The sequence below is a fragment of the Rhipicephalus sanguineus genome, chromosome 4 (genome assembly GCF_013339695.2).
Source record: "Rhipicephalus sanguineus isolate Rsan-2018 chromosome 4, BIME_Rsan_1.4, whole genome shotgun sequence".
Classification (NCBI taxonomy): domain Eukaryota; kingdom Metazoa; phylum Arthropoda; class Arachnida; order Ixodida; family Ixodidae; genus Rhipicephalus; species Rhipicephalus sanguineus.
Genome location: NC_051179.1, coordinates 92,898,661 through 92,920,681, shown reverse-complemented (window position 1 = coordinate 92,920,681; position 22,021 = coordinate 92,898,661). Strand labels below are relative to the sequence as shown.

Below are 22,021 nucleotides of genomic sequence, written 5' to 3'. Positions count from 1 at the left end.
CTCGGGGGTATGTCCCGCGGCCTTGGCCTGGGCGTCCGCACTCACACTACGCATGCGCAACTCTCCTCCTTTCCTCTCTCCAAAAGCTGCGCGTTACTCTCGCCACTTCTCTCCCAGCTTGCGCTTCTCCTGCGTTCTCGCTTCTGCTCTCGCGGCGCATGCGCTACTCTCCTCATCTAATCTCCTCTCCTTCAAGCGGGTAGAGCGCTGCGCGCGTTGTCCAGTTCTTGCTTCGGTTGACTCCTCTGAAATGCGGGCTCGACATGCCGAAATTCTCTCCTGCGCAACGCCGCGATGAGCGCCAGCGCGTGCGCGTCCCCTCCCCCTCTCTCTCATACGCTGCCCCCCTCTCGCGCGCCTGTCGACTGCGTTCCCTGCTCGCCCTATGAGAATTAACGGCCAGGCTAGAGGGAAGACACGACGCGCGTAGTGTTCCTCTTCACGTTCCACGACGCGAGGTCGGTAGCAGGCCCGAGGTCGGTAGCATGCCCAACGAACGCCAACGGAACGCGATCGTGCAAATGCTCCGGCTTCGCATCGCCTCACGGTCCCCTTTAGCGGGAGATGGTGTAATTCTTTAGCAACGACCTGACTGATTGCTAATTCTTGTGGCTGAATAAGGAAGCACAGAAATGTTAAAGGTACCACGTAACTAAATTGCAGTGCGCATCAGAAAGTAGTGTAGAAAGTAGCGCATCAGAAACAGCGGCAGCGCCTGCAGATTACTATATTTCTTCTTTTCAGGATATATCTCCTGGTTACGTTAGGTTAGGTTAGGTTAGTTAAGATTAGGCAAAGTTAGGTTGGATTACGTTAGGCTGGGTCAGGTTAGGGTGTGGCCTCTAATGCGAAGCGTTCACTGCATAGACGTTATAGATACTTCTATCACTACGCGGGCATCGAATCGAGCGGTGCACAGTGTACATATGACCCTAATTTCTCGCGCAGTCAACATCCTCCAATCGAGCCAAGTTCCGTCGATGGAGCCGTGCGAGGACTTCTACGAATTCGCCTGCGGTGGCTGGACCAAGGCTGTCGTGGTGCCGCCGGACGAGGTCACCACCACCGTGCACAGCCGGCTGCTGCGAAGAGTCGAGAGCGAGATCGGAGGTGATTCGACGTGCATCACGTGTCAATTATAGGTCTATTCGGCTATATATATAGTCGCACACAATTATTAAGAAGTCAGGAGAGGATCTGCCCAGATCACGAAAGCACGGCAGCCGTTTGTCTCCGAGACTCGAGAAATAGTCCCGCTCGAGTACTCGGCGATGTTGTTCAACGGCAAGGGTCACCGACCGTCCGGCTTATGACGTCAGCGTAGAGCGCGCGCTCATTGGTGAAGGCTTGTGTACATGCGCGCTTGAGGTGGAAGTGCCGCTGCCCTCGAAAGTTGTACCCAACTGTAGTTTCTTTTTCTTTTTTACTGCTGGCGCAACAGCGCGGACATGAACAACGAGCTGCGCTACACCTGTTACGTACCTTCTATGTATGTACATACGTGCCGCTGTGACTCCGCTACAAGAAATTAAGACGTAGGCCATGTGTAGCCGATGTAGCCATTATAATTTATATTTTCGCGTTCGGGGAGGGATCTGAACACTGGCTGATGAATATTAAACGAGCAAAATAAGCGCCTTATATGCAAAGCATATACGTTAGGACCAGATTGGAAACGACGGACCCAAAAGCGAAAGTGGTCCTTTTTTCTGTGAAAGGGCAAAATTGTGTATACGTAAAAGATTTCACGAGCCAAAGGAGAAAAACTTTTCGGCTTCTCCAGGAGGTTGTGGGCTTAGAGTGAATCCTCGTCTCATCTCTCGGCGCAGTGGCACAGTTTAAACGATGCTTTCCCAGCCGGGACGCCTTTCTTGTAGCTTCATGTATACAGACTCAGACAATACCAAAACTCGTGCAGCTGTGCGCTCCGAACAAAAAAAATGTGCAAGGCCAGCCTTCTCATGGTGTTCGAATGGCCCGCGAAACCGTACACAGGAACTCGGCTCGTTTGGGATACTGTCGAAATAGCCACCGTACAGTGTGCAATTAACGCGCACCCGACCAGCAGCGTGGGGTATAAGCTTTATTTCTGAGAGAAGTTTTCGTGGTGAGGTGCCAATTTTCTCTCACGTGTCTCTCTTACTTCGAGCAGAGATCCTCAACAACACGGTGGTGACGTATCGGTACCAGACGGCGACGCAAAAGGCGGCTGCACTGTTCCAGTCCTGCATCAACGTCGGTGAGCATGCTTGGCCGTAAAGACGAAGCGATCGAAGTTGTTGATTTTCAGCCTCGCGGTCTCGCCACGAAACTGCGCATAGCTATAGGGCTGTCATTTCTGAGATCTCCGGGTGTACTCGGCGTACTTGTGTGTTAACTACACGAAACCGTTAGCCGGGCTAGCTGGCTGCCGGGTTTCTAAGGCTTGTATGTACATATGACAATGTTGTGATAAATGTTCCGTACCATTTGATTGCGTGCCTCTAGCATGTATCACGAACATCTATGTCCTATCGTGGGCAAATGACATAACAATGCCTAATATGCCAAAACAACGACATGGTAGTGAAGCACGCCCAAGATGGGGGAGGGAGGGTTAATTTTGACTACCTGGGGTTCATTAACGTGTGAACCTCCTGACCACACGTACGCATTGCAGCGCGTCAGCGTGTGGCTTGTTGACTCGGCGTCGCGCCCTCTCCCCATTGAGAGAGAGGGCGCGCAGCTTCGTTAGCTGCGCGCCCTCTCTCTCCATAGGGAGAGGGCGCGGCGCCGCATGTGTACAAGCCACGCGCTGACGCGCTGCAACGCGTACGTGTGGTCAGGACTTAAGTACATGGGTGTTTTTGCATTGCGCCTCCGTCGAAATGTTGTGACCGGGAATCGAACCCGCGTCCTCGAGCTTAGCAGCGCGACACTTTACCTGCTAAGCTACAATGGCGGGTGAATGGGAAAATGAGACGTAAACAAGAAGTTATAAAAGGCATCGCTGATGATTATTCAAAAGAGCTATCTCGTACCGCTAATTATGTTGTTTCCAAATATATTTTAGGCCTTAAATTAAGTGTGCAAGCCTAATACACGTACTGGCGGAAAACTAACAAGCAAATAACGCGTTTTAGTTAATCTTAACAAAAGAAGAGGAATTTTAAGGGCCTGTGTTTATCTGCTAGACACAACATTAATAAAAGTAAAGTGGACGAAAAGATAACTTGCCGCCGGCAGAGACCGGCGGCAAGTTATCTTTTCGTCCACTTTACTTTCTTCACATTTACATCATAATTACTACAAATAACATCACCCTCCACTTTCCTTGGCTTTCTTGTCTGTTAGTTCTAATTAATGTTAGTTGTTTTTAAGCTGTTCGTAATTGAGTTGTCCCATGACTGTATACGTTGTGCGCTAACGCACAGCATACTCACCCCGCCTCCCCACAGCAAACATACGCTCGCAGAGCCTGAAATGAGGAATTAAAGCAAGCACGTTGGTGTGTAGTACAATATAGAACCCCGCCGTTACGTGCCTCACTGCTGTGTATTCGCGGCATATCTCGCATACGCATGGAACCAATGTATTGGGAACCCCATGTTTCGTCGCAAATGCAGGACCGTTCCCGTTATGACACGTCGCGAAGTGCACTTCGATCCGGCCGAGCGATCACGCAAGAGAGCAGCCATATGTTGGCTTTTAACGCAGCTTGACCTGGCCTGACCCCAAGGTTAGCCACATGAGTGGCGCAATCGACGCGCATGACGTACATTCGGTTGCCGCGAACAAAAGCATAGCCTTCGAGATTTGTATTCCAAAGATGGCGTGTATGACTTAATTGGTTTTAAACTCGTTTTTAACGCTCGCGAAAGTAAGGCCTCCGGGATTGGCGTTTGTTTCCGGCGTCGAATTGGCGTGGACCCATCATCGATATTTGTCGGAGGAGTTTGCGCCGTTCGCGGTCGGGCTCGCCGCGCTGGTCGTGTTGTGTGTGCTTAGTTCCTTCACGCCTGCTGGTGCCAAGAGTCGCATACGTTGATTGCATTTTTGTGGATGACACCGTACTCAGCTCTGCGGTCCTATCCGTCGGTTATATTTTGGCTGAGTGCGCCAATGCTGGCACCGGTGACGAAGTTTAGGAGTTAGCGGAGCCGGAGTCATTTTATTGCGATAGCAATTATATGGACACTGTCGGGTGGTTTTTGCCGTCGCCATCTGTCGACGCTGTCAGGTCCCGTACACACACACACACACACACACACACACACACACACACACACACACACACACACACACACACACACACACATATATATATATATATATATATATATATAATCAACAAGGAAAAATAATTCAGAAAAATACTTTCCGAAGCGCGGAATCGAACGCGCGACCTCTCGCTCCGCAGCGCGCGGCGTTAGACGGCTGGCGACGAGGAGTACCGTCTTTCAGCATGCTAACGGAGAGCTATTTATATACACCATTTACTTCAGCGTGCTTTCTTGCTCACCAGCGAGATGGCGCGAAGTGCGCGAGGTCATTGCCCCGCTCGTAGTATTGCGCGCGCGCGCGCCTCCGTGCACTTCGCCCTACAGGGCGTGGTCGCCTGCGTGCGCGCTTGTCTTGTGGAGGAAGGAGGGGGGGTGTATGTCTTGTGCTTTCACCGCGATGTCCGCGCTGAAGTTACAGAGCGTACGAAGGTCACCTCGCTCGCTACAGCGGCCGCGTTTGCGAAGTGAGCACACTGTTCAAACAGAAATAAGTAACAACTGTGACACTGATAGTTGGCGCTCGCCCTGTGTGTGTTCTTTTCGCGCGTCCTTTGCGCCTGAGCGAAGCGCTGGAAATTTGGAGCTGCTTTCCGTTCTTCGCGTTACATTCCAATTTGATCGCATTCATTGCTTCGCCGTTGCGGCGAAACTGTGACTTTTCTTCGACGATCGCTTTCGGGGGTACTTTTACTTCCGCGAGGCGTTCGACCACCTATTCCGACACTATGCCAACAGTGCTACATTATCGCTCGGAGACGTTGACGCATCCGGGGACAATCTCGCGAAGGTATTGCCAAAAGTGATCGCTGCCAGGTTTTGGCCGTGCTGATAGTAGATATATTTAAAAGGGTATGATACTGCAGGTGCTCGAAAAACTTTTCGTGCTGCTCGGGCATGAGTAAACGCACCAGGTTACGTTGCGTAGTATTTTCAAGCGTAAGCATTGAAATAAAACTCTGTACCATTAAATTTCTTTTTTTCGTTTTTCCTGTTTGTCGGCCCTTATACGTTTATTTCTTACGGTCCCTTCAAAAACGCGTCAGCGGAGGTCTACTGCAGCTTGTACTATACACATATTATGCGATATAGAAATGGTACGGACATTTTCCAACATTGAGACCATTTGGTCAAATTGGGTCGCGCTCGATCACATTGGCTCACAGACTAGATGGGTCGGAAAATCACATTCGAGGAAGGAATAGCTTGTAAGCTTACTTTTTGTTTGTCACTGTGGTCGCAACTCTAAACGCCCGAAGTAAACCGCAAAGACAGTCATTAACGCGTCACACAAAGTTAATCGTTACAACGTCTCGGAGATTTTCGAAGCTCTCGTCAACCCGCAAAGTGTGCCTCTGTTTTGCCGGTGCAGTACAGCAGCCACGCGGCTGCTGTGCCCTCAAATGCATCGCTAACGCTCTCGTGCAGACATGCGCAACAGCAAGGGAACGCGCCCCCTGGAGGAGCTTCTGTCGTACGTGGGCCTCCCGCGGTGGCCCATCCTGAACCGGACGGCCAAGTTTCCCACTTACCAGATACTGGGCCACTTGATCCGCGAGTTGGGACTGGAAGCCATCGTCTCGGTTCGCGTCGGCCTCGACTACTACGACAGCGACCGGTACCTGATCTACGTGAGTCAGCTCACCACTTGGCGGTGAGATGCAATAACTATTCAGGCGCATAGACGTGCGCGGGGTGTTTCGTTAAGACCCCCCCGCCCCTCAATATGGTGGAGTCCGAAAGAAACGAGCTGCGCGATGGATGCAAAGATGAAAGTGAAGCGACATGACGTGCTTCTCACAAAGGTCTGCCATTGGTCCTCGGTTTTTTCGGTGTAAAGATGGGTAGCAAACAGATCTTTGAATGCAACATCAGGGGTCTTTGGTCGCCATTATTGTCAAAAAAGGATGCGTAGCCATAACCCTGTGCATTAAAAAATGATGTGAGAGGTGCGACTGAGAAACGTGTGGGGCAGGGTTGAGCACGCCTTCAGATGATTTAGGGGGGCGCCCCCCCCCCCCCGGGCATGCCTATGGCCATGACCCTGCACATTAAACATTAAGGTCCGACTGAGTAAAGGTATGGGTGATATTTTTCGCCACCCTTAGATGATTAGGGGGGGGGGGGGCTGCCTCCCTCCCCCTGTGCACACGCCTGTGTTCAGGCGCGCAAGAAAAGGAACACTTATTCGCGGAAGCTGGAATTGTTGGTCGATTGAATATGACTTGGAAATTATGATGAATAAGAGAGAACGCAGGCCAAGCACTATAGAAACACTTAGTGAAAAATATTAAAAGGACGTTTCGCCTACAGCGTGGGAGCCTTGTTGCCGATCCGAAACGTCCTTTTAATTTTTTCGCTAAATATTTCTTTTTTACTAAATCTCAATATTTCAGTTATATAAAAGAACTAACCAAATATACACTCTGACAGTATGCATTTGGTTAGCTCTTGCATATAAGTGATGGTGTGATTAGTTATTACTTGCAAGTGATGGTGCAGTCATTGTCTTGCTACCAGGGGCGGCTCCAAGGGGAGGGAGTGTACGATGTAGGAGCGGCGGTGGCGAGCGCGCCGACCGTAGAACGATAAACGATGGCGCCCTCGCAGCCCGCGCTTAGCGGCTGCTAACAGGAAGTCACGGCCGAGGCTTCCACGAATAAAGACCTGTCTTGCGGCGTCTCCGGCTTCATCTCGTGGGACGTTAAACCCCAGATATTATTCTTATCCGGCTTCATCTCTGAGGGGTTCCGGGCCAGTCGCTGTCTTGGGTGCCCCCCCCCCCCTTCCCACCCACCCCCAATAAAGAAAGAGATCCTGGCGCCGCCCCTGCCTGTGACACCGTTCTCTTACTCTCTGTGACCACATGCGGTAATAAACAAAGTTGCGGACAGGCCCAATCCTACCAAGCTCCCAAAGTGGCACCAGGCCTGGAAGATGCTGCTACTGCTGCAAGGTCGTCGACTGGGCTAGCTGGTACGGTTACATTCTAGACTGAAGCAGCGCAAACAACGATGACGAAGTCAGACGGACACAACAAGCGCTTATGCTGCTACTGCTGCCGCATGACCGATGACCGACTTCCTTCTGTGCAGATCAGCCAGCCGTCGTTCGGCGTGGAGCCGCCGGTGCTGCAGGGCCGCTACCGGTCGCCCTACTTCCGGATACTGCACCGTTACAAGTTGTACATGTACCGCTGCGCGCTGCTCATGGGCTCCAACGTGGCTGCGGCCGACATTGTCAACGACATCGTCGCCTTCGAGGCGAGGCTGGCCGCTGTGAGTATCACATCTGTGTGCGCGCTCGGTACGCTGTAAAAATAATAGAGAGGGAAATTTATATGGGCGATAGTGTTTTGACCCATGGTTTCCATCCTTGCCCATTAAGATTGTAAAGAAAATGCTGCAAACAACACAGAGTTCAGCTTCCGATTGTGATGGAAGACGCTGTATAGTTATTAACTGTGGCTAATAAAGTTTACTCGCCGCACATTAGCGCGGAATGGAACAAGTGCCTTCTGTGGTACGCTTTCTCGATTTATTATTTATTTATTTATTTATTTATTTATTTATTTATTTATTTATTTATTTATTTATTTATTTATTTATTTATTTATTTATTTATTTATTTATTTTACCCTCAGGACCTAACGGCATTACAGAAGAGAATGGGTTGTTTCGGAAAAATAATCGAACAATACGCAGTGAATACAGGTAATTCATGTAAATAAAAGTCGTATAATGCAATGTTAGCTTATACATCACAGGTCCTAGTTATATAATGTTGGCTGAGGCATCGCGGTACATTTATTTACCAATAATAGTAACGATGTCACCGGGAATTCTGTTCTATTCCTTTGACGCAGGAAGCAAGAAAATGAACTAAAGGAATTTTTTGCGTTGCATAACGCAATGCCTACTTTGTGATGGTGATCGATGCGGCGGGATGTGTGCTGTGGGTGAAGGAGTGGTTGGTCATGCAGGAAAGAGTGGTAACACACCACATCTTGCCAAATAGTGTTAAACGGGAAACTTTTCTATGTGATGTTAAAGAAATGGCATGTATACCTGTCCCAGGGATGCCCAGTCTCTTGCGCTGAAGAGGTGGCTGCGTGATAAGGTCAATATTCGTTAGTAAAGGGCGCTTTTCGAACAGCAGAAATGTAATCCGTGCTTTAAGTGAATGCAATAGTGCTGTAGCCAAACGCACACACAAAACGAAGCACGTGATTAAGCTCCCCGTGACGTCGTGAAACTGGACGGCATCTTCTCTGGAGTAGCAGTTTGTATACGGATAAATAAGAATTGTACTGCATGCAGAATCAACGGCAGAATATGAATCTTTGCACTTCTTGTTAACTTTATCGTCAACGATTATTTTAAAAGTACGAGCTCATTTAAGCTGAGTGTTGCCATTTTGCCGATAGCTAAAGGTAGCCACTTGTGGCAGCACATATTTCATTTCATTTCATTTATTAATACCGTCAAGGCCAAAGGCATTGCAGAGGGGAGTGAGTAAAAAAACAAAACAAGTAAAAGCAAACAGGAAACGCAGCAAGCAGTAAGTAAAAATACAAGTTATTCGGCTCCTATTTATACAGTGTTAGCTAATGTTGTTTTAAACAGTTTATGGTCTTCAATGGCGGTGATGCTTTAGGGAAGGCGGTTCCAATCCTTTGATGTGCGCGGAACAAAACTATGGTAACAATCATCAGTATGACAGGAAATGATTTCAACTTTGTGGGGGCGATCAATGCGAACGGAGTGGTCGGATGGTTTAGCGATTAGTTCATTACGCAGGTGGCTGTTACGGAAATAAATTTTATGAAAAAGGCAGAGTCGAGAAAAATAACGGCGTGAAGCAGGTGACTATGTCACTTGCTTCACGCCGTTATGTCAAGATGTCAAGATGACAGCTCTGAAAAAGATGGCGATCGACGTTGTCACTGATCCCGCTAATCGGGTTGGCAATCGCCGGGCGGATTCTAAGGGCTGGCGTCACGGCCCTCCGAAAACGCACCACGAAAGCGCGGACAATTTAGAGTTGGTCCTTTGGTGCGCCAGCGAACGCCGGTTGTGATCCAAAGACCGAGTCAGAGCCGAGAGTCGACAACACAAAAGAAAACGAAATATATTCTCAGTTAAGGCAATACAAATAACACAAACACATGCACACTCGGCTGGTGCCAGTTACAACTTCACAATATAATTCAGATGGTGTTTACACAACGGGAGCTAAACAAACAGATCACACGCTACGAATGCAATCGCATGCATTACAACTATTCAACGACTGTTAAAGTCCTGAATAAACAATGGCGTATCCAGTCCACAATACTTGGACGGTAATCGAATGCTTCTCTTCAAGGAAACACTCACGCCAGCTCCAGCGTTGATCGTCGTAGCTCAACCGTCGTCGTGACTTGTCACGGCTCACACGGCGTCGTCATCGGATTCTTCCAGATCGACGATCGACTGACCGCACACCATCATAAACACTTCTTGGGCTAATGGAGCCACACCTAGCATAACTTCACCATCACCGGACCACTCCTTCACTGACTTCTCGACTGCCTCACTGACCTTCACTCGACTGCCTCACTGTCTGTCTCACCTCCCTCGTCGTTTGCACGCTTTTATCCCTTCTTTCCCGGTTTCTAGAAGCGTCGGGAGGGTTCTTCGGCGTGCAGTACAGCTAAGGCCAGAGAAAGGGCGAGAGCCTTCTCGTATGTTCGAACCGCGGCGGCATGATCGGCGATGCGTCACCCTTTCCTTCTAGATGTTTCTAGGCATTGCTGGGCGTTTGATCGCGCTGGCTCGAGTGGGTGAGGAGGATGCGGCGCGCCGGCGTCTTTTGATGCTTGTTTTTTCGTCGTTCTCGCTTCTTGGGCGCGCGTCTCGCGCCGTTCTGTCGCGCAGCCGTTTGAAAGCGGCAGCGCGCGCGCTTTTTAACGCGCTAATTGGTGACACGGCCCCCCACTTCAAGAATATTATCACATAATATTCAAACAACGCAAATGAGCGCGCACATACACACAACTAGAAATGTCCCACATATATAGTCCATAACTCAGTCCTTCACACAATGCGCGTCACATTAATAATAGAACTCTTAATACAATTCACAGGGCATTTCAGTGTCACGACATATGAAAGATAAACTCAAGTACATAAGTACAAAACACCAACATACAGTTCGTCTAAACAATGCGAACGCACAAAGCTCTGCAATTATAATGCATATACAATTATATCCATAGCATTGTGTGCTCGCTCGCTCTCTTTTTGTTCCTCTTCTTTTTCTTGCGAGGCGTTCCATTTGAAGGTGCCGAAGGGGGCGTCTCTGCCGCCGTCGACACATTCGACACCGGCAAGGCGTTGTCGCGTTCGTTAGAACGTTCGCGGTGCTTCGCCAACTTCTGCGCGTCGTGGTGTTTTGCTTGGATGACCACCTTCGTCATCATTCCACTCACGGGTGGTGGTGGCCGCTTGGTGGCAACATCACCTGCTCGGCGCGTCTTCACGGGAGGTACAGCGACCGTTGGTGCCCCCTCATTGACATTCCGTGACAACTCGACTTCCATTTGAGCTCGGGTGACATCTTTCCTGGGGTTCTCTTCCGCGGTTCCTTTCTGTCGCGGTTCCTGAACTGACGAGGCCTCCATCTTCGGGGCTTCTCCCAAACGTTCAGGATCGTATGGCCCTCGAGCTCCGCCGATGTTTCCCACGATTAGGTCGAACAGGGGGTTATCCATGCACAGGGCAGTAACTCTCCCGCTGAAGTAAGGGGTCTCAACTTCAATCTTGGCTTCAGGAAGCATTCGGATCGAACTATCAAGCAGGCAAACCGGTTGGGTATTGCCTGTGAACTCACTCTCTCGGACCAATTTCTTACGTACGATAACAGTGGTGCATCCACTATCTCTTAGTACTGTGACTTCCTTTCCACTAACCTTCCCCTTAAGTGTCGGCATTCCTTTCGTTGTGTCTGTTGTCATCGCAGCACCAATGAAATGCATCTTCTTCCGCTTTTCAGCTCGGCCAATTCATCATTGGTCCCTTCTGCTTTCTCTTTTTGCGGGGCATACGCACAAGCTGCTTGGTGGACTTTACTCGCATCGCTTCGACATGCGTCTGCTTTGTGCCCAGTCTGTCCACATTTAAAACACTTCATCACACTGGGGCGTGAGAAGTTGGACCGACAACTGTTAGCGCGATGACCCACTCGGTTACACAGGAAGCATCGCGGAACACTCTCCGGTGCATGCTTCCTTTCTTCAGGTGCGGATTTCTTCGACTCCTCGTGAACTTCCTTTTTTACTTTGGCTAGATTCGTGCCACCTTGTGCTTCCAAGAATTGATCGGCCAATTCAAGCATGTCGTCAAGCGATTTAGCTTTCCTCTCTTTCAGATACAGCGACAGGCTCGGGTGGCAACTGGTGAGAAATTTCTCTCTGATTAAAAGCTCTCTAAGCTCACCGTACTCCTGTGTCGTCTCTGAAAGTTCGATCCACCTGTCAAAATAATGGCTGAGCCGCGCTGCATACTGCGTTGCCGTCTCGCCATCAGCTGGCTTTCCCGTACGGAACCGATATCGGAAGCCTTTCACGGTGAATCTAAATCGCTTCAGCAAAGCAGCTTTTACTTTCGGGTAATTAGCTGCATCGGTAGGTGTCAGCCTACCGTACACACTGAGCGCTTCGCCACTCAAACAAGTGCTCAAAGCTGTTGCCCATTGCTGCTCCGGCCAATTTTGGCTTCTAGCTATTATCTCAAACCTGTGCAGGTATGCATCAAGGTCATCTTTCCTCTCATCAAACGCCACAAGCAGTTTGCTTGGGTTCAATCGGAAGCTATGATCTTCCCTTTCGCTGCTCTCCACTCTAGCCTGGACGGGAGTTTCCGCGCGCTGCTGCAAACGGAGCCGTTCGAGTTCCAATTCGTGCTGCCGTTGCCTTTCTCTCTCAGCCATCTCAGCTTGCATCTGTCTCTCTTGCGCCTCTCTTTCTTCTTTCTCCCTCTCAGCTGCTAGCCTCTCTCTCTCAAGCTCCAGTTTCAATTGTTGTTCTCTTTCTTCTTTCGCCCTCTCAGCCGCCAACCTCTCTCTTTCAAGCTCTAGTTTCAATTGTTGCTCTCTTTCTTCTTTGGCCCTTTCAGCTGCCAACCTCTCTCTTTCAAGCTCTGCAGCTTTTTCTTCCTTAGCCCTCTCTCTTTCTTCTTTTTCCTTTTGGCTAACCCACTTTCGTAGTTCGGCCCCAGACAAACCCATCTTCTCACCAAGGGCAATAATTTCTCGAGATGCATGATGCCCGTCAACGATAACCTAGCCGCGTGCACAAAACCTCTGCCTAACTTCGAATTCCAAAACACTCTCTACACACAGGTTAACGAGAACGCGGTGCAACACTCAAAAATCGTTCGCAAGCACTATCAACGTCTCAAGGCTCTTTCTCCCTACTTTGGACACACTGTGCACCAAAAAGGTCCTGTCGCGGACGCCAGAATAATTGTCACTGATCCCGCTAATCGGGTTGGCAATCGCCGGGCGGATTCTAAGGGCTGGCGTCACGGCCCTCCGAAAACGCACCACGAAAGCGCGGAAAATTTAGAGTTGGTCCTTCGGTGCGCCAGCGATCGCCGGTTGTGGTCCAAAGACCGAGTCAGAGCCGAGAGTCGACAACACAAGCGAAAACGAGATATATTCTCAGTTAAGGCAATACAAATAACACAAACACATGCACACTCGGCTGGTACCAGTTACAACTTCACACTATAACTCAGATGGTGTTTACCCAACGGGAGCTAAACAGATCACACGCTACAAATGCAATCGCATGCATTACAACTATTCAAGGACAGTTGAAGTCCAGAATATACAATGGCGTATCCAGTCCACAGTACTTGGACGGTAATCGAATGCTTCTCTTCTAGGAAACACTCACGCCAGCTCCAGCGTTGATCGTCGTAGCTCAACCGTCGTCGTAACTTGTCACGGCTCACACGGCGTCGTCATCGGATTCTTCCAGATCGACGATCGACTGACCGCACACCATCCTAAACACGTCTTCTTGGGCCAATGGAGCCACACTTAGCATAACTTCACCATCACCGGGCCACTCCTTCACTGACTTCTCGACTGCCTCACTGACCTTCACTCAACTGCTTCACTGACTGTCTCACCTCCCTCGTCGTTTGCACGCTTTTATCCCTTCTTTCCCGGTTTCTAGAAGCGTCGGGAGGGTTCTTCGGCGTGCAGTACAGCTAAGGCCAGAGAAAGGGCGAGAGCCTTCTCGTATGTTCGAACCGCGGCGGCATTATCGGCGATGCGTCACCCTTTCCTTCTAGATGTTTCTAGGCATTGCTGGGCGTTTGATCGCGCTGGCTCGAGTGCGTGAGGAGGATGCGGCGCGCCGGCGTCTTTTGATGCTTGTTTTTTCGTCGTTCTCGCTTCTTGGGCGCGCATCTCGCGCCGTTCTGTCGCGCAGCCGTTTGAAAGCGGCAGCGCGCGCGCTGCCGCTTTCAAACGGCTGCGCGCGCGCTAATTTGTGACAGACGTAGATACATGAATTGTTCAAGAACAGCCGGCGCGTCTTACGCCTCCAACATCGCGTCTTTATGTTTCGAAATTCGTAACTCTCCCGCTATGTCCATATCTACTGTTGCTACTATGTTGGCATAAATGGTAAATATTTGTTGAATGTGTATCGATTATATATATATATAGGTCGCAGGTTCGGTCCCTACCCGCGGCAAGCTATCTTTTCGTCCACTTTTCTTTCGTCACATTCACATTACATTTACTACTAATAACGTCCCCTATACTTTCCTTGGCATTATTGTCTGTTAGTTCTCATTAATATTGTGTATAACAAAGAAAAACGAGCCCTTAAAATTTCCACTTCTTTCCTTCATATATATATATATATATTGGTCTTCATAGTCATAATATGCAGACGAAGATGAAGGGGTATCAAAATGGCGAAATCCACCAAAGCGCTTAGACGTCATCAAGAGCACTCGAGGCGGCATCTTCTGGCGCTCTATCGCAAAGCAGCGATGAAAATTCGTTGAACGAACGATATGTTTCTGGAGCTAATGTTTCGACAAGCGACCTCGTCGAAACGTCGGTTCCGGCGACGCTCCTCGTTCAACTACTCTTCATCGCACCAAGCTTCCACACCCTTCTTCCCTGAACGCGTGTCTTGTTTGGATTTATTCGACGCGGCAAATGTGCTTCAGTTGACTAACTCCTTTCGCGGGCCCAGTAGAAATAGCCACGGTGTGCTAATGGCTGTTACTATGCTTCACAACAACAGGACAGTGTAAACATCGTCTTTATAATAATATCTGGGCGTTAACGTCCCAAAACCACGATATGATTATGAGGGACGCCGTAGTGGAGGGCTCCGGAAATTTCGACCACCTAGGGTGTTTTAACGTGCACCTGAATCTAAGTACACGGGCCTCAAACATTCTCGCCTTCATTGAAAATACAGCTGCCGCGGCCGGGATTCGATCCCGCGACCTTCGGGTCAGCAGTCGAGCGTCATAACCACTAGACCACCGTGGCGGGGTGTAAACATCGTCTTCATAATCCTTCATGCAATAGCCGATCTCTTCGTCACAGGAAGCGCTGTCCCACGTGTCTATGCGTCTCTGACATTGCCTTGAACCGTACGTGCTGTCAGTGCGCATTGCTGACGCGTTCCCTTGAAACTCGTACGCAGATAACAGAGCCAAGAGGCGTCGTCGACAACCCGAGAAAAGTCTACAACCTCATGGCCTTGAGAACGCTGGAAGGCGCCATACCAGAGGTACAGTTCAAACGGTTTCGAACTCGTTGGCTTAGCTCAGCTTGCCGTTCTTAGCCTCGCTAAATCGATATCGCTTTTCCAATAACGAACCTATTCGATATCACTACGTATTCAGTAACGAACCTCGGCTCGAATGTCTCGATCCTCGACACCGCCATGCAAGTGAAACGGAGAGCCATATACCACGTTTTTTTTTTTTTTCATTAACAGCGTCTCAGTGTTTCTTATTACACGGGGAACCGTTAGAGAAACGCATTTTCTACTCGAACTCTTGTCGAGAGCACGCACTGTTTGCAACATTTTGGCTCTGTGTGCGCCATGTGTAACAGCATCAGTGGAGAGGCGCACACTTATTAACTTTCGTTTTCCTTTTTTTTGTCTTGTTTGTGTGTGAGGCGCTCTAGTATGTGTATTGTTGAAGAGCGCGGAGATCGGACAACTTCCGCCGAGACACTCGATAAGTTCGTTCAGTGCGATGTCAACAGATGTACCGTCCTGTCTTTAAGACTTTGTATTGACTGGTACTACACTACCAATCAATAAGCAGTGCCAAGGACGTGTACACGCGAAAAAAAAGAAGAAGAAACAAAAGGGTGGTGAGTTACTCACACCTTCGGTTTATTCAAATAAAGAAACACGGAATACAGTGAACTCTCACTTGCACGAACGTCGGTTTAACAAATATTTCAGAATAACGAACTTTTAGAAAGTCCCCGGCGGTTTTCCTACGCATTCTGTGCAAAAATCTTTCACTTAAACGCATTCCTGAAGAGTGAATACTTCAATTGAACTAACTTAATTCGCGGACCTGGGCTCATTTTTGCAATCAATTCAACGAAGTTGAAGACTATGTGCTGTGAGCTTGTTACCTGTGCAGAAATGTCAGATTTGGAAATTGTTTCCAGTGTTCGTCCGGAACCGGAAGACGAAGCGTGCGACGAGGAAGTTGTAATGGCTGAGGCAGGTTTAAATCCTGTATCTCTAGCCGAGGCTGCAGTATATACGAGAAGGTTGCCAGGCTTCGTGTCAGAGCAACAAGCGGTGCCAGAGGCAGTGCACAGAAACGTGAACTCTCTGGACAGCCTTGTCTCTTATTGCGCTTTAAGGACGCCAGTCCAATGTAAAATTACAGAATTATTTTCAAAATAAATTGCATTTCACACTTTTGACTCAATATCGGCTGTGCCCAATGCTGTTCCATATTCTACTTAATATTCAGTTTAGGGAACTTTCAGTTAAATAAACTATTTCCATGGGTCCCTTGAAGTTCACTCCAGGGAGAGTTTACTATGACCTTTCCTAAAACGCCCTCCGATGGCCAAAGTACGCAAGTGTCATATAATAATAATAATAATAATAATAATAATAATAATAATAATAATAATAATAATAATAATAATAATAATAATAATAATAATAATAATAATAATAATAATAATAGTAATAATAATAACTGAACAGGCATAAGCAGGGCAAGAAAACCTCACGGGCTAAAGCTATCGAGGGTCGGCTTTATGCAATCATCTTGAAGTTTACAAACGTGAGAAGATAAAAACTGACCGAGCATCGAGAAGAAAAAAAATCGCGGGTAGACGGGGCGAATCATTATACAACATTCATTTTTCGCAGTGAGCGACAAGCGTTAACATAGGAATGTATACATGTGCTTAAATATTAGACAGGGGGAAAGAGTAAACGTGAAACGCGTGACGTTGTCTTCTGTCTCCTGTAAAGCGTGCTCTGCCTTCGCTTTAACTGTGTAGAGGAGAAGCCAGCTTTACAACAAAAGATAGACGGTGAAGCAAAAAAAGAAAAAAAAAGTTCGTCAAATTATGTGTGCAATAAACAAAAAAAATTATGGCTGTGTATTGTAGGCTACGTGCTACTTTTCCCTTTTTCTGTTAAGTGTGGCTTTGCTCTCACGTGTGCGTAAAGCAGCGGCAAGCTTTAGAAATCGTAGTATTTTGCTGCCACTGGTGCGTTTCTACACCAGAGGCAGCACACATTATCACCAGTGGCCCAGAATTTTTTATTTGTAGGGGGGGGGGGGGGCGTAGAGTTCGTTTGCGAAGACGATAGGAGCCCAACTGTCACAGCATTTTTTTTAAAGAAAAATCTGTATTTTCTAAAAAAAAAACACCCTGTATACTCTGCAGGCGCCCTTTGAGAACAGGGTCTTGGTCAACTCGCGACTTCTTTTACAGCAGACTTGCTGTAACTGTGGATTTTTTTTTCTGCCTTTGTGGCCTTGTACAGGTCCGTTGGACGTTCTTCCTCAACCTCATCCTGCGCGATGTGGGCGTTTCGATGGACCTAAACGACCACGTGGTCGTCGCGAATCCCATCTACCTGAAGAAGCTCTCCCGGTTGCTCAAGGCGGTTCCGAGGTACCCGACAGTAACTCACTGTGTTGAGCTGTAGGCTGTACAAGAAATGTACTTCCGTTTTATTTTACGCTTACTTAGAAGTTCGTATCTCTTTGCTTCTGCCTCCTTTCCCTCGATGCGTGCCGGCTCACAGTATTAAGCGTACAACACGGAGACCATTCCACTGACCCTTGGTCGATGTATGCTTTGATGAGAGAATATTTGATTGCGGCATCGAGCTCACCTGAAGAAGACTGCACCATCGAGCGTGTTTTGCATTATATAAAATTCTAAACCATTCCATTTGGTGAATATGGGTGAACAGCGGCACTGACGGGCGCACAATCTTCTTTGGGAGTTGAGGGATGCGTAAGGGCAGATATTTATGGTATTTGTGTGTTTAGAAAAATTTTAAACTTATTATGTCATATACGATTAACATTGGCTTTCCCTAGAACGCTGTTTTCGGTCGTCATCAGCATTGAGTCTTAATCCGCCTTTTTTTCACGATGCCCTGATGCCCCGGCGCATGCGCCCTTCCCCTGGCGGAAAAGTCGCGAAACGTCTCTTCATCCCGGACGCTTTGCTTCTGGCAACACCGGTTGTCCCGGCCACTATCACGCCCCTACCAATACGGCAGAGGGAAGCACAGGATAATGAAAGAGGCGGATTATTAGCGTTTGTCAGCATCTTGAGCGGACCCTTAAAAAGCGCATGGCGAAACGCATGTTTGGCGTGAAATTTTCGCAAAGCCACAATTTTTGCCGAAGTGTGTAATTCTCCATGTAGGCTTTACGTGTTGTCCTGCAGAGGGCCTTCATTTCACCACCGGTACACACCACCGTATAACACCGGGCAGGCGCGCCGCCGCAGCGGCCGATGGCGAGACGACAACCGTTGTTTTGGTCTATGCGCTCGGTCTAAGCAGGCAGCGATCCGCTGAAAACTAGCGTACACCAGCTTCTAAGTAATAAGTCGACATACCACTCACGAGTACATTCACGCATACTCATACCATACTGATTTCACAGGCGTTAGATACAGCGTTAGTAAGTGACGAATATGGGTGTCAGTATAGCCGTAAGCATACGGATAGGAGAAAGTGCTGGAGAGTATTTCTTTATTTGCAATGGTGGATTTCGGTGAACGGGAGTATGAACAGTAGCGAGTTCCGCTGAACGGCCGTAAAGTCAATGACGGTAAGTGCGAGTCGTACTTTTGCCGGCAATAAGCGAAGCTCAGTGCACGCGCTTCGCAGCTCGATCGTGGCCAACTATCTGGGCTGGCGCATCGTGCAAGAAATGGGCCAGCACGCCATGGCCCGGTTCCGGCAGGCGCAATTCCGCTTCGACCACTACCGCTACCTGCTGCAGGAGCCCACCGAGGTGCCGAGGCAGTGCGTGCGGCTCACCATGCGCCTGCTCGGGTTCGCCGTCGGCAGGCTCTACTTCGACCGCCACGTCACCAAGGCCTCGCTGCGGTACAAGGGGGTGAGCGCTCGCACTCTCCCTTTTCTGGATTCAACGCTGTCACGCGCGCTTATTAAGGCGAAAGCCTTAGATGCCTCGTCAAACGCGAAAATTGACCGTCGACGTCCCGCGGCGTCGGGCACAGTACGAGCGATGCAAAAAAAATCACAATCGCTTGATGACATCATCATGACGTCACTAATTTTGGCGTGACGTCACGTGACGCAATGGTAGGAGGGAACGGAGTAGAAGCCGACGTACAACTATGTATTGAGGGAGACGCACACACAAAAAAAAGATGCGTGTTGTGATCACAAAATGAAGTTTACTCAGTCATGTTTCGTTCCAGCGGTATACTACATGTCTATAGTCGGATAAAACTTAAGAATTTCAAAGAGGCACCGCCCAGACGACCGAAGCGCGGCAGCCTATCGCCTCCGCGATTAAGGAAATAGTCGTGCACTCGGCAGTGCTTTCCGAAGGTGGTGCCCACCGGCCGCCCTGCTCGTGACGTCAGTCTTGAGTGCGCGTACCGATTGGTGTAGGCCCGTGTGCGTCCGCCTTTGACGAGGAAACTAGCGCAGACTTCTAAAGAGTTGTATCCGTCTACAGAATAAATTCACGCGACAACTGGGTTTCTTCGACCTTCCCGCCGTGCACAACTACATGGGGGAGGGGGTTGAGCACACCTTTGACCCCGTAGCTGACGCCTTTGTCTGTGTTTTTTTTTTCATTCTTTATTTATTTATTTAGGTCTACAACATGGCCGAGGAGCTGCGACAAGCGTTCAGCGTTCTCATCGACATGAACCGCTGGATGGACCCGAAGACCAAGGAGCATGCGTTAGTCAAGGTGTCCGTTTTTGAGCAATATTTCCTTTTCTCGGCCTTTTCCTCATGTGGAAGCGGCGCAGTGTCTTCCATTTTCCAATTCGTGTGCCGTCGGCCCCCCGCCGCCTGTATAAGATCAGGCGCTGTGTTTATTCCTTTTTAACGAAACTATATAACGACGTGAGTTGACAAACGAATGTCGGTTCTCAAAAATAACGCAGCTCCGTTAAAATAGGCGACGGATTCTCTCAGTAGACGATTTTACACTCGACACAAGGTCTCCGCCGTCGTGAGTTGTTAATGCGACTTGAAGGATGCATGAATATAGGCCTGTTGGTGGTGGCACATGGTGAAACTCGTCCTTCGTAGTGTCCTTCGTAGTGCGCAACGAGTTTCTCGATGTAAAGGAGTCTTTTCCTAATTTTGTATCTCGTGAAGTGAAATTAACGCATGCAACGTCGAATGCGCAAACACAACCATTATCATGCGCCTTGCGTCTACCGTAGCACTGTTCGCCTAGTTGTTAAAGGTATAAAACGGCAAGGTTAACAGCCTAATATTATGGCACCTAAACCCATCCGTAAAATTGTGTCACGAGCATACGCGAATGTATTAATTAAAAGTATATTCGGGCAAGGATAAAAACTCGATGGAATCTGTGTTGATGCATGTCACTCCGTTTTGTATAGCTTGCTATCACTAATCGCACTGAGTGGGTGATGACTTCAGTGATAATGCCATAATGCCGTCAGGGCAGAACGAATGGGCAGTGAAAACAGATAAATGCAAATAGCGGATCCTGATTTTTTTGTCTTTTTTTTTAATTTTGAAGCTACGAGTGAGCATGCGCGTAGGTTGCAATATGGGTTTCTTTCATGTATTTTCTTTTTCATTCTTGGCGGGTGAGTTTCGACTCGAGCGGTTGTTTTGCTCGCTTTCTGTTAGTTTCTTTCAAATAGTTTTGTGCGACGCGTTGAAAGTTGCAGATCGTTTTAGCCTATCAGGATTTTTTTTTAACGGGCTACATGGCGTGCGTACTGGGCTTGCGTTTATATTGCTACACGAACATTCTGTTGCCTCTTCAACGATACGCGCGGGCGCCCGATAGTACGGTCATTGCTATTACGTAATACCATAACGCTGGCATATTATCCGATTCGACTGGGGGAGTGTGCTAGCACTGCTATGGGATCAGTGAATAAACGAAGAATACCTAACATAATTTTGAGTCTGCATTCACAAAGCCAGGTCGCGTCCTGTAAATCTGTCCCTATTTACAAGCGCAGTAAACGTATGGGTGGCCTGAATCAGGTCTTAACGAACGTTCTTTATTGTCCTTATGGTGACTAAAACGTCGTATCGGCAATTTCTTTTAAGAATGCGTGCAGTATTATTGCAGCAGCATCTAGTACTATATGTATGCGAGCACGGCTTTCATTGTATAGCGTAAGCTTTGTGGGGAGCGATCATTTGGTGACATTTATTAACTCCGACATCGTCTTTACGTCCACCTGTTGTCGCGGCGTCGCAGCTGCATCGCCTGCAGCTCAACATCGGATTTCCACCCTGGATTAGGAGCGACCGCGACTTGGACGAGTACTACAAGGAGGTGAGCAAAGACGGCTTCCACATCTACGGCCAGGTCCGCGAATTAATTATAATAAAAAAGGTGTTCCCTGTCTACACAGCTCACTTCTTCTAATATGAATCCCTACCAGCTATAACTCCGATTTTTACCATTATGAAAGGAATTCATGTAACCCTTACCGTGAGAACCATAGTGCAATAGGCATATAAGTACCCGGATAACTTGCATGGATGCCCGGATGTGCGCGTCAGCTCGGTTTTCCAGACTTGTGCAATAACGCGACGAATACATTTGAAGGAATACTTTTACCGTACCAAATCGGCGCGTTCTAGATCTGGCAGACGTTGGTAAATAAGGGCGCGCCTCTTAACTCTTCAAGTTGGCAATAAGATTTCATGGCATTAGTATTTCTTCTCATTTTGTGTTCGACAATTCTGGCGTTGTTTCTTCCTTGGTTTTGCGTGGCTGCTATTTCGCGCCGAGCGAACGTCTTCAGTGGTCACGAATAACTCATCCCGTATAGATTCACCCATATAGCTTTAGGTTCATCCCGTATGCGTTCAACGTTGTGTCGCAGCTTCCCGACCTGAGGAAAGAAGACTTCTTCAGGAGCGTCCTCATAGCGACTAGGATTTACAACCGAATCCTCTACGGCCGACTAAGACAGGCCAGCCGGGCCAACGATTTCGGGTATAG

General features: G+C 48.5%; 1 protein-coding gene across 1 annotated transcript in view; it reads left to right on the top strand.

The window, feature by feature from the left end:
* LOC119391397 (neprilysin-1-like) overlaps nt 1-22,021 on the top strand; it is a 42,524-nt gene that overhangs the window by 5,016 nt on the left and 15,487 nt on the right. Inside the window, exons 4-13 of the mRNA XM_049415276.1 lie at nt 949-1,110; nt 2,153-2,239; nt 5,688-5,890; nt 7,355-7,537; nt 14,986-15,072; nt 17,329-17,459; nt 18,697-18,928; nt 19,661-19,759; nt 21,269-21,346; nt 21,903-22,015. Of these exons, the coding sequence (XP_049271233.1) occupies nt 949-1,110; nt 2,153-2,239; nt 5,688-5,890; nt 7,355-7,537; nt 14,986-15,072; nt 17,329-17,459; nt 18,697-18,928; nt 19,661-19,759; nt 21,269-21,346; nt 21,903-22,015 (1,375 nt within the window). The remainder of the gene's footprint in view (nt 1-948; nt 1,111-2,152; nt 2,240-5,687; nt 5,891-7,354; nt 7,538-14,985; nt 15,073-17,328; nt 17,460-18,696; nt 18,929-19,660; nt 19,760-21,268; nt 21,347-21,902; nt 22,016-22,021) is intronic.